Here is a 13603-nt window from a genome sequence, read left to right on the forward strand (position 1 = left end):
TGGGCGAGTTGGAAGGTGAATTCACAGTTGGTGAGATGAATCCTCTGAAAGCACAGCCCTGCTATTCTTTACTTAGGTACATACTCGATGTAGCCCAGGTGAGCATCTGCCCAGTACAGGAGATCATTGGTGTAATCAATGGTGATGGCATTGGGCCATTCTATCTTGGTGGAGATAATGACAGACTTATTGGTTCCGTCCATGCCAATTCTCCCAATGTACGCCCGACTGCCCCAGTCTGTCCAGTAGACGTGCCTGTGGGAGCAAACACAGAGGGCTCAGGCCCTGAAGCCAAAAATGTAGAGAAATGAAGTTCCCATCCCAGAGTCTCTCGGAAAGGAAAGGGAGTAAGGATGGTGTGCAGGTGGTCCCAAAAATGAAGCATTGTGTATTTCAGAGGCTTCGATATAGGGAGTCCACTAAAGAAATATTTACCACAATACTGTAAGTATACAACTCAAAAGATAGTAAACATTCCAAAGCCCAGCTGATAAACAGGATTTGGATGAGCCATGCTGCTCATTGCTCTAACCCATTCACCAAGCAGGAAAACCGAAGACAGATCCCAGCAGGAGATTGGTCCACAAGCAGCTACAGGAATGGCTGAATACACGAGAGTAAAGGTGCCTGGCTGCAGAGGGGCCGTACCCATTTTTAGGATGAAGGACAATCCCCCTAGGGTTTTCAAAGCAGAAGGTATTGTTGCCATCCACACAGTGCTGGGCCAGCATTCTGCGGTGTCGACCTTCAAGGTCGGAGACAAACAGGCAATCCAGGAAGGCATCCAACCAATAGAGTTTTCTGCAGTGGAGAGACAGGGGTTACATTATAGCCACTTTCTTTATACTCCTAGTTTCCTATCTGAGCTCCCTGAGAATCACACATACACACAGCTGTAACAGGCCACTTTTCTCAAACAAAAGAGGGCACAGAGGGGACACAGGAAGGGTTATTAAATGTTTCTATATACCCAAGTTGAAAAGACCATTTCACTATTCCCATGAAGAAATCAGAATTTTTAATGTTTTTACAAATCGAGTGGTTGGAGAGATGGCTCATTGGACAAGTGGGACCTGAGACCCCAGAAGTCATGTAAAGCCAAGGCATAGTAGTGTACTTCTGCAATCCCGGAATCCCTTCTCCAAGCCAGCAGCATGGCATATGTTGGGCAGCAACAAAGAAACCTTTTCTAAAACAGACTCGAAGGCCAGAACCTGGGCCAGTGAGGCTGTGTTCTTACCTGCTGACCCAGTCTACAGCCAGACCCTCGGCACGTGGTAATCTGTGGTTTATGATCGTCTCCCGGTTTGTCATATTAAAAAACATCCTCTCAACGATTCGTTTCTGTATATCAATCCAGTACAGCCTTTTCTCTATTCTATCAAAGTCCAGGGCCACAACATTGCCCAATCCTTGCAAAATCAGGGAGTAAGATGTGCCATCGGCAGTTAAGTTTCTTAGATAGTAACGGTTGCTAAAGATGAGATAGGGCTCGATGTTACTGTTCTGCCGGCAGGTCTTCCCATCTGGTTCCCGGATGTAGCCGGCGGCACACTTGCAAATATAGGATCCTACTATGTTCTCACACTTCTGGCTACAGAGCTGGGGTGACTCCTGGCATTCATCAACATCCACGCAAGTGCGTTTGTCCGACATGAGCTTGTACCCAGGGAGACAGGAACAGTAGAAACTGGTGATGGTGTCAGTGCAGTTGTGGTCACAGCGACTGATTGAAGAATCCTGGCACTCATTAATGCCTGCGGGCAAAAGACAAGTTACCAGAGAACCGGAAATATCAGTCATAGATCCCAAAATCAAAATACACTCAAAATCAAAATTCCTACTTGATAGCCAATTCTTAGCAAATCATAACAAAAGAAGAGAGACCACTGGAATCTTCAGAGACCACATGGGTTATTCAAAAGTGAGTAATTTTTCAACTCCTTCCCTGGCTTAATGTCTTTTCTCGTGTTATTTAGAGAATGCCTTATTAAAGTTCTATAATCAAACCCCTTTAAATAAGACATCAATATTTACTGGAGAAAAACTAAGTTTTTTTTTAAGTGTCTAATAAGGCTGCTAGTTTCCATGCACCACATTAAATATTCTTTTCAAAGTTTACAGCACAATTGGAATGTTTAAATATTCAAATTCTATACACACATGTATGTATATATGCATATTAGCAGTATGATATGCATTCATAGCAGTCATAGGTTTTTCAGTCATCAGAACAAAATTAGCGGGCTATCCAGCTCATTCTGACCAGCTTTGCCCTTCACCACAGAGTTCAGCAATTATGCATTAGAACTTTCAAGCTAACAAAGTCTTGAACTCTAAGCTAAAAGTATCATCTTGTACCAGTCCCCGCATAGCTGAGACATTAGTCACAACCACTGTGCCCAAGTCTCAGGAAGCTTAAAATGATGGAAGAAGACAGGAGGGGGCCCAGTGTGCTCACTTGTCACATTTCAGGCATGTGATACTCACACCCTGCAGAGTCACAGGCTACCAGTGCTATATATACGTTTGCCTTATAGGGTAGCATGAGCTCCAAGATACAACACAGCACTGACACTGTCAGGTGGCCACACCCACCCTAAGACCAGAAGAATGCATGCTTATTCATGAGCAACAGGTGCAAAACCCATGATCCATCAAGTCGACTTCTGCTGTTGGTTTATCACATAACACTAAGAAGTTAGTTTTCTAGCTTTATTGTTTGCAAAAGGAACAATGTATACTAGGAATCCCGCTGGCCATGAGTCTGGAGGCTTACTAGGCTTGTAAGAGATAAATTCCTTTTTCAGCTGAACATTAAAATTGAGTTGTACATCACAGAAGATTTGGCTCTTACAATGCACAGGGTATGGCAGAGTGATCCTATAATCCAAGCATTTCAAAGGCTGAATAAAGTAGATTACTTGAGCTACCCAGTAAGATTCAGTCTCAAAAAACAAAACAAAATGAAATAAAAAATAAGGACAGGTATGATAACATTTATCTTAAATTTCAGCACTTGGGAGGCAGAGGCAGGTATTTCCATGACTGCTAGGAGATTTTGGTCTACATAATGTGTTCCAGGCCAGCCAGAGCTACAGAGTGAGGCCTAGTCTCAAAATAACAAAATAAATAAGTAAATGAAATAAAAATGAACAATATAATACACAAAACTCAATGGAACTTTATCTTCATTAAAACTAAATATATTAAAATTCATAATACTATACCATATGCATTGTGTCATCTAAGTAAAACATGACATTTTTAAATTTACTTAGTATTTTTGAACATTAATAACAACTTAGAATTTTTATATACTTCAGCAAATAACTATTCTAAATAAACATTCCCCCAAATTTCTATAGCATTTTTATTCCGGATTTCTCTGGGCATGCACACGCACACACATACACACACACACACACACACACACACACACACACACACACACACTTCGAGTCAATTTAGCAAATGTGTTATGAGAATTGTCAATAACCAACGATGGAAGAAAAACAAACTGATATGTTCTCTGCTTTTAAACCATTTAAGTTTTTGTCCCAGGAATGCCACCACATAGAAAAGAACAACAGAATAAACGCCATGGAGAAGATGAACCTTTGGCAGTGTGAAGTTCAAACAGGCAGAACCTTTAGCTGGCTTCCTTACATTTGATGGTCAGTGTGAACCGGAGACCAGATGAAGATGAAGAGAAAGCCAAGGACTCATCTGAGAACCCTAAGAGAAGCACCGTGTTCTTTTCATTCTGCCTGCCTTATTGAGCAATTCTCTCAGAGGACACCCTGAATATTATTCAACATAATATACCAAGAAACCTTTACCTATTAGTATGAAAACAACAGCATCTCTTTTTAAATTTTCTTTGTAGAAGACAGACAGGAAAGCCCTGAGAGACTGTGCTGGGAATGAGAACCCACAGAGTCCCTCTTTCCTCTCTGTACTCACCACAGCCTTTCTCATCACTGTTGTCCAAACAGTCGTCCACATGGTTACAGACATCCCGCATCTCGATGCAGTGCCCGTTGTCACACCGGAACTGGTGAGGGGGGCATGTGGGTTCTGGGGTGTGGCATAGGTGGTCCTGTTCATCCGACCCGTCCCCACAGTCATTGTCCCCATCACAGACAAACTTGTTCGTGATGCAGCGCCCATTCTGACAGGTAAACTCGTCTGCACCGCAGGGTGGGTATGAACAGCCCCTTTCGTCACTGTAGTCCCCACAGTCATTGTGCCGATCACACCTGTGTTACGAGACACCGGACCACGTTGACCGTTTTAACAAGATTACAATGTCTTAGCCCTCTACCTCCAAAATATCCATCAATCCCAATCTCCAATTCGGCCACAGTCCATGATTTGGCAATCTACATGACTTCTCCTGGTATGGATACAGATTTGTTCACCCACTGTCTCATAGGGCAAATGAACATGATTCATACATTTTTGTAACTCATGGGATAGCTTTGTAGACACTGGAACTATCCCAAACAGATATATTGTATAGACATCCTTAGCATGAGTTCTGTGTCCTATAGAATTGTTGGGTGTGTCTTTTCAGAACATCTGTATTCCCAGTGGGGTAATGTTTGCATTAGCAGATCCTTTCATATAATTCTACTGGTACCTTTCATGAGATGTGAGTTCGTTATGGTTATGGGAAGGAAATTAAAGCCAGTAGATTAGCAAGAAATATTGGCAAAAGAAGAGTGCATGCTGTAGTCCTGATTGTAGAACCTAACATTGCCAGGTTCCTAAGGACAACACAGTTTCCTGAGAAACCATGAGTCACAGATATTCTAAGACCCAATAAAAAGCCATGCTTACTGAACAGGGTCATGGTGACAACTCACCATATGTATCAAAGAATTTATGATAAATATAGACAACACTAATACTTGATAACTCACTAAAACAATGGAAGGAGGCCCAGGAGCCAAAGGCAGAATGTCATGAGATACTAAGGCACCAAAGACGAACCTAGTCAATATTCCAGCTGTGCATTGATCATGTCTGCTAAGTAGAGCTGCCATCCACAAGCCCAGGGTACCGCCAATACAACTGAAACCTAAAATGTATGCCTACATCTGCGAAGAAAGCCTTGCTCGACGCAAACTAGCTTAGCCCTCTTGACTTTCCAGAAATTCAATTAATTCCCAAAAGATCTGAGACACCAGTGTCTTCCCTCTTCTAGCTTACTTCTTCCTTCCGGGGGACATGGAACACAATCGCGTTCCATTATCGCAGCAGGTATTCCTGCCGTAACTCAATCTCACCAAGCACCAATTGCAATGTGCCAAGAAGAAAACTGTCCCCTGCCCCACAGTGCCCAGTGGGGGACACACACTCACTCACTTCTGATGCCACTTAGGCAGACGGGATATATATATGTATGTATGTATATATACATATATGTACATATATGTGTGTATATATACATATATGTGTATATATACATATATATATGTACATATATGTATATATATATATATATACATGATGGTTTCGAGAGAATAGTATTTTGTTTTTGCTTTATTTTCTTATTCGGCTATAGCACTGCCAAAAACAATTCAGAAAGGAAAAAATAAATAAATATAAGAAAGAGAGGAATAAGAAAATACAGAAATAATGGGGGGGAGGGTGGAGTAGGGAAGAAAAGAGAAAAAAGAAAGATGACCAAAGTCAGTAAAAACCTGGACAGCCTCGGGGTAATGGAGACAGGGAGATGCTAGAAAGGGCCGACCCAGAGTGTAATCAAAACAAAGCCCTGGGTTTTCAGGATATATTCTCATCTAAGAGTGCCGGTCTTGACTTCTTACTGAATACTAGAATAGAACGCTTGACCAGACAGAGCGATGTTTCACTTTCACTGCCCCAAATAACAACCCACCAATACACTTTCTAGGTTACGTCTCCCACTCAGTGGTAGTTTTTCAACTCATATGAGTTAAGCATTCTTTTTTCCCTCTTAAAGATACCATCACATGTAAATCTTGGCTGCCCTGTATTCCAGACATATCTCAGTATATGTATTAATGGGCATCGGCCACTGGCACAATGGCCCCAGGCCTCTGCTGCCTAGCTTTGGTAGTCTAATGGATGCTGGTGTTCTCAATGGCCCCTTATGCTTTTAATACTTGATTGGGTCCAATCTGTTTCTGTCCCACATGTCCAAATGCCTGATATCAGCATTCATCCAGGAGAGTTCTAAATCATCACATGCTCCCTCCCACCAGCAAACTCCTTTCAAGGCTGCTTTGTTTTGATTGAGGCTTCTATTAGTCTCTTTATCCCTCTTTCCCCAAAAATTTACTATGTAGAGTAGTTAGAGGCACTATAAAAACAAAATTCATTTTTAAGAGACCCATTTGGAGAAAGTGGTTAGAAAGAAAAAAAGAAAGAAAGAAAGAAAAAAGATCACAGGAGTTACAGAATTCTCCAGAGAGGCAAACTGTGGGTTGAGTCTGTTTGAGACACACAATGTTAAGAATTTTAAATATTCTGCATGAGAATCCGAACTTCTAACTTAAAAAACGAAAAGGTTTTCAGAAACTTTGACCTTCCCACCTGACATCCAACAATGTTAGCTGCCTTGACCCTGAGCCAAGCAGACTTGTTGAAACTTGTTATTTTTTTTATTTTAATTTATTTAGATTACAACTCAATTGTTATCCCATCACTTGTCTCCTCCCATTCCTCCCTCCCTCCCGCCTTCACCCTATTTCCCTCCCCTAGTTCTAAGACTGAGGGGGACCTCTTCCCTCACTATATGAAACTGTTATTTTTCTTACAGCAGAGAGCAGAGAGAAACAGTTCTTATAGCTATGCCTGCCCCCAAGTGGAAAACAAAGAGGTACACCAGTGATGTCAAGTTAACCCCATTCATTTCTCTGCTCCTCTATGGAATGCAACACCATAGCTCTCATACACTCTAGGGACTTCTTGGGCCATGTCACTTATAAGAACACATAAATAACCACATCAGTATAAGATGCATTAGTAAAAGTTACATATTAAAACACTTTTTCTGGTCTGGGTTTCAGAATCCAAATATTTCCTTGGATAGCCAAGAGCATCATGGGTACTAGGCCTTGTGACTATTGTGCTAATGTATGAGTTGGCCCTCCCCCACCCCCATGAATATTTGGGGTGTTAGAGGGACACGTTTGGATCCCCCGTTCACCTGAATGTTTGCATGATACACCGTCCATTGGCACAGCTGAAGTCTCCTGCAGAGCACGTCCTCGTGGGACAATTCTGCAGCTCGTCGAGGGCGTCCGCACAGTCTGGGTCGCCGTCACAGACCCAGAGCTGTGGGATGCATCTCCTCCTTGGAGGCCTGTCATTTACACAGGTAAACTGAGAACTAGTGCAGTTCTTAAGCTCTGAAACAAAAGCAGACAAGGAGCCCTCAGAGCTCAGAAGTACTCTGGTTTGATAATCTTGAATGCTCTGACAAAGCATATATGCAAGTTCATATTTGAAATACCCCTGAAACTTCCATCTGAACGGTTTGAGCCTGCATTTTTTCAGAAGCAAAACATCAACATTAAATAAGCTCCACTTAGTCTTCCACAAGATTTACATTAAAACATGTTTTCCCCATAAGGCTATGAGAGGCTTCCATTTAAATTTTTTGAACAAATATCTTTTTTTTTAATTCTCTCATGTGACACATTCCCCCCCCCCCCCCCCCGTCTTCCCAGCCCTCTCCTCCTTCTCATCTCCTTCCTGCTCTTCTCCTCATCCACCTCACTTCCATTTCCCTTTAGAAAAAGAAAAGGGCAGGCCACCCAGAGATAGTAACCAAACGTGGCAATATCAATTTGCAATAAGACTAGGCTCCTCCCTCACATTAAGGCTGGATGAGGCAATCCAGTAGGAGGAAAAGAGTCCCAAAAGAGTCCGAAACAGTCTCTGTCCCCCCTGGAATGTGACTCCATAGAGGAGCTAACCGCCTTCACTTACCACAGTGATGCCGCTGATCCTCATCACTCATGTCCCCACAGTCGTTATCACCATCACAGATCCAACTATTTGAGACGCATCTGCCATTATCACACTGGAAATCAGCAGCTGGGCAGGTGTTCACAGAATGCCCTGAAAAGAGAGAAGCTCTCCGTGAGAAGACTGAGATGTGTCCACTGTGCGGCCTCCGTCATGGACACTCATATGTGGCTTATGTCAGTGAGAAGCTCGCTCACGCGGGTATCAGGAATACGTGAAATGTTAACAGCTGTCAGAACCTTTGAAATAATTACAAATGATTTTACAAACGTAGTGGGAAAACACGAGAGGTTTACAGTACAGCAATATGATGTGGAGTGGAGTGTTGCCAAAGACACACGGAGAAGGCTACCAGTGAGATGCATATCACAATCAATAGATTCAGGGAAAAACTGTGAAGATTTCAAACTATAAGATATATGGACACTATTACTTGGGTTATTACAGCAAGGAGATACTGCACACAACTCCCATACTTAGTACTAATTTCTATTACTGTGACTGGTTTAGAAATTCATGTTTATATATATATATTGCAATAAACATGCATTAGAATTAACTTTAGTTATATACTCATCTAACAGTTATTATTTCCTCTCTTTATAGATCCTAAGAATTCTACATGCCCTTTATTTTCTAAATATTTTTCAGTGTTGAGGTGAGGACACCAAAGCAAAAACAAAAACAAAAACAAAAACAAAAACAAAAAAACAAAAAAAAAAACCTGCCCAAGAACAGCTAGCAATCAGCTATAAATGAAACTTCACAGAACTCAATGGTTAGCACAAATTTAACTCTAAAATTAAGCTAATCACACCCCAGATAAAGGGCTTTATATAGTATAGTGTAATAATATGAGAAAAAAATAAATCAACATATATATATATTATTCTTATCTAGTATAATCATTGAAGAAGAGTATTGAAAAACTATACATAATGATGAGTATTTGTGTGTTCCCAAACTCCATAGTAAATATAGAGGTGGCTTTGGGGCTCCATGCTGTCATATCTCCATGGCATTTCCATTACAACATGACACAGTAGCAGTGGCTCCTATGTGGCAACTTTCATCTATACAGACAAATCCTTGGCTCAGGGCACCTTACTCCACAAGCTGGCATAGGAAGAGAGAAAGAAAAAAAAGTGTGCCTGCTAGGAGGCCTTCCTCTATGTATGTGAAGAATCCAGTCACTTTTAGATCCTCCTACAGTGAGAGTCATCTAAAATTGATCCCTGCAAGCCAGACAGTGCGCTGGCTGCATCACCGTCTCACGTTATCAGCATCGACGAGCAGCCTCCATAGTCGCATCTGCTCCCCACAGTGCCTGCTCGAGCAGCTCTTTGATGGACACCTACGTAACGGTTCTGACATCCCTCTGAGAGCAGAAGTAGGGAGAGCAAGCACCCAGCAGTACAGGCCCAGCATTCAAAGTGTGAGAAAAGCCCTGGCTGCTCTAACAGCTGCCTGACCTACTCCCGGCTGCAGATTCTTACCACAAGTGGCAGGTTCGTCGGAGCTGTCCCCACAGTCGGCCTCACCGTCACAGTACCAGAAGTTGGGAATGCAGCGCTGAGGGGAAACGCACTGGAACTCGTTGCTCTGGCAAGTGTGTGAAGCTGGATGATAGGCACAAGATTAAAACACACGCCCACCTGCCTGCATCTTTGAACTGTTAACTGCTTCCAGAAAAGGAAGCTTTTCTATAAGCTTCTATGAGGATGGAGGAACATAGGATACAAGGGGGGGAATGTATCCCAGTTTCCTTGAACATTTGTTCAAGATTCCATGAATATAAGATGTAAGTTCTATTTACTAGAAAATACCAAGGAGGACCCAGGCAGGAAAACAGTCTCAGCTATTCACAAGACTGAGACAGGAAGATCCTTGAACTCTGAGTTTAAAGACAACCCAAGCTACATGTTTAAAATACTGAAGAATTGTATTGTGATGTAAAAATGTATAAAATAAGTCTTGACTTTTTTCTTATTTATTTGGTTTTTTTACTATCTGTTTGTTTGTTTGTTTGTTTGTGTCGCTCTGGCTGTCTAGGAGCTTATTGTGTAGACCAGGCTAGCTTCAAACTCTGAGATCCTCCTGCCTTTGCCTCCCAAGTGCTAGGATTAAAGGTGTGTGTCACCTAGCCCGGCTTGACTTCTTAACTAAGTGAATTATATTAAAATAAAATTACTCTCAAGCCTGCCCCTCACCACAATTTTTAAATCATAAAAGTTTTTGTCCTGAATGAAGATTTTTTTTTTCTTTCTACATACAAGGCTTTCCCTTGCCTGGGTCATAATAGCCGATGGATTTGCCATGACCTCTAATGTGCCCAACCCTATGAGATGCTATATGCTGAATTTTGTTTCTTTGTGCTGCTGTTGTACTCGATTACTGCTCTGACAAACTTTTGTGATAGCCTATGGATTTCCTCAGAATGAGATCAGAAATTCAACTATGAGATAATCACTTTGTAGACAAGACTGGCCTCAAACTCACAGCAATCTCTCGGCCTCTGCCTCTCTGAGTGCTGGGATTAAAAGTGTAAGGTACACCTCCATGCCCGGATGGGAAGTTGTTAAAAGATAAATCTGTTCATACAAATATTCTCTACATTATTAAGCTTAAGAAGGGCATCTTCACATCCACTGTTCATAGAGAATATTGTTTCACTAAAAGGAAGTTGCTTGAGGTCACTCAGTTTTGCCACTTAAAGCTGGGACACAATTAGCTCCTCTGGAGTCACAAAGAGGTTTTATCACACTCACCACAGTAAATGGGGTTCTCGTCACTCATATCACCACAGTCATTGTCCCCATCACACAAGAAAATTCGGGGAACACAAATATTTGTAGTCTGGCATTTGGAGAATCCAGGGTAGCAAGTGCGGGGAGCTTTAAAAACAAAACAAAACAACCAAATATATCGTGAATGACATAACGATGACACTATCAGACCCAGGGAAGGCTTCAAACCACAGGGAGGCACATTCGAAGTGAGCAGAAAGACACAGCTCATCTTTGTGTGGTAAAGAGAGGCCCAAGTTGGTTCTGGGGTGTCAGAGAAACGTGTTCATGAGGTAAGCTTTAAATCTAGCAGATATGTACAGATCCATCAGTGTTAGCACGCAGTTCTATTTAGGTAGGTGTATTTTTAAGTCATTTAGTTGACTATAATGAACATATTTTTTTTTGTTCAGAAAGCAATAATTTTCATGGGAAAAAATGTATCTTCTATAACCTAAAGTAGGACCACAGACCCCAAAGCAAAGAGTTAAGGTATACTTACGGCAGTTTTTCTCATCTGAGGTGTCGTTGTCATGGCAATTGTTTATGCCGTTGCAGACAAAACTGAGGGGTATGCACCTCCCATTGCTGCACATGAACTCTGTGGAGCTGTTGCAGTTTCTGAAAAGGCACCCTTCCTCGTCACTGTTGTCACCACAGTCATTGTAGTAATCACAGCGATAGTGGTATGGGACACATTTCCCATTGGCACAAGTGAAGGCTGTTGATCGGCATGTGTGAAAGGCTAGGAGGAAGAAAAGACATTGAAAGAAGACCTCTTTCTGTATTTGCCTAGAGTTACAATGTATCTCCCTTTGGGAAGTCAAGACTGGGTGCAAAGCATTTTTAAATAAAAGAAAGCATTTTAAGTGAGAAATGCAAGTCAATGCACTTGGACATATAATCTCACTTCTAAGGTGTATCTCAAAAACAGAAAAGCATGCAAAACTGTTCTGCTGACGAAAGGTGCCCAACTTAGAAACCCATAGACACTCTTACTCCAGTGACATGAAAACCGAAGATGGGCAGTGAGGAAGAATGTTGTCAAATGGTAACAGTCACCCACTGGCGTCTTTAGTGCCATCTTGTCATGCCCCACAGCTTCTTACAAGATCGGTGACAACCACTCAATGTCACAGATGGACGACTTGAGTCTTGGAACTATTTCCAGCCTATATAGAGACTATAAATGTTAACTCCAGGATTTTCATCTCATGACTTTACTCGTATACACAGGAGTGACTAAAGAGGAATGAACACAGCCTGGGCTAGCAGAGTGGATGTTTTCAGCTCTAACAGAAAAGCCATCCGTGCACATCAGGATTTTGTGCCCAACAGTCGCACAATGTCATCTTAGCTGGAAACAAAGCAAACCAAGTCCAGCCTACCACAGACTGAGGGGAGCTCATCACTGCCGTCACCACAGTCATTGTCATTATCACACTTCCAGTCCTCAGTGATGCAGCGCCCGTTGAGGCAGGTGAACTGGAATTGACTACACCGGGTCCCGGTGTCCACGATGCAGTACTTGTTATCGTTGGCCAGGTACCAGTTACCGTCATGTGGACACTGACACTCAGCTCCATTTGGACCTGCAGCAGAGAGCAGCAAAGTGTGAGCATAGGAACCTGGCCTTGAAGGGATCTCCTAAACAGGAAGATTACATTATCGGGACTCTATTCGAGTTAGAAAGCCTCCATCCTACTCCGTCCCTCTCAGCACCATCCACTTAAACTGCCTTTACAAACCCAACCCATGCACAACAGAACAGAAACCCACAATATGGCTCTCTCTCAATGCAGCCCTCCATCCATCAAGAATGTCAATTTTTTTCTTCTTCTTGGAGATAGTAACTATCCTTACAGCATCCATTACCACATGTCAGTGTCATGGCTGCCACAATTCCCTTGTTTTCGTCTTCCTGCTCAGCCCCTTACCTGGCGCACAGATATGGCTGCAACCTCCATTGAACTGATCACAAGGATTGCTACACTGCTGCTGCTGGTTTTTGATAACCGTGGAAATGCCGCTAGGCTGGACGGGCAAACGGGTGGTCATTGCAATGAGATCTGACCCATCGTACTTGTTAGCACGGTAGATTTTTTTAGTGAAGAAGTCTGTCCAGTAAATGTACTGGCCATAGACAGTCAAGCCAAAGGAATGAAAGGCAGTGCTGACGACGACTTCTCGGTTTGCGCCTGTGAGAGTACAGCGCTCTATTTTCTGCCTGAAATGGACAGAAAGAAAAGCAATTGCTAGAATGGAGAAAGAATCATAATGCCTTGGCTTGCCTCCAATGGCTACTCATAATGCCATAATGGCTAATCATAATGCCTTGGCTTGCCTCCAATGGCTACTCAAGTGGTACAGACACATATGGCGCATGGCATGTGTTTCTTTTTTACTGGTGGTAAGTATTATTTACTTGTCACACGATGGCCTACATATATCATTTATTTTTAAGATTTATTTATTATTTATTATCATTTCTTTATTATGTGTACAGGGCTCTGCCTGCATGTATCAGAAGAGGGCATTAGATCACATTATAGATGGTTGAGAGCCACCGTGTGGTTGCTGGGACTTGAACTCAGGACCTCTGGAAGAGCAGTCAGTGCTCTTAACCTCTGAGCCATCTCTCCAGCCCACATATATCATTTAGTAAGAGCCAGGCTAACATGAGAAGCAGGAGCGATCCATGAAAAGATTTGAATAATGCATGGGGCCTGTGGGAAACACAGCAATACATTTTTTAATACATTTGTTTTTGTTGTTTGTTGTTTGTTTGTTTG

At 42.3% G+C, this 13603-nt stretch overlaps 1 protein-coding gene across 2 annotated transcripts in view; it reads right to left on the minus strand.

Annotated features, from left to right (window-relative positions):
* LRP2 (LDL receptor related protein 2) overlaps positions 1-13603 on the minus strand; it is a 161160-nt gene that overhangs the window by 40527 nt on the left and 107030 nt on the right. For both annotated transcript variants that reach the window (XM_084800290.1, XM_084800289.1), the window contains exons 42-52: positions 12749-13038; positions 12200-12403; positions 11314-11556; positions 10794-10919; positions 9522-9644; positions 7987-8118; positions 7202-7403; positions 3967-4262; positions 1241-1757; positions 649-801; positions 85-255 (exon numbers count right to left, since the gene is read on the minus strand). In XM_084800290.1, coding sequence (XP_084656416.1) covers positions 85-255; positions 649-801; positions 1241-1757; positions 3967-4262; positions 7202-7403; positions 7987-8118; positions 9522-9644; positions 10794-10919; positions 11314-11556; positions 12200-12403; positions 12749-13038 — 2457 coding nt within the window. The remainder of the gene's footprint in view (positions 1-84; positions 256-648; positions 802-1240; positions 1758-3966; positions 4263-7201; positions 7404-7986; positions 8119-9521; positions 9645-10793; positions 10920-11313; positions 11557-12199; positions 12404-12748; positions 13039-13603) is intronic.

This window comes from Acomys minous (assembly GCF_964271855.1).
Source record: "Acomys minous genome assembly, chromosome: 10".
Taxonomy (NCBI): domain Eukaryota; kingdom Metazoa; phylum Chordata; class Mammalia; order Rodentia; family Muridae; genus Acomys; species Acomys minous.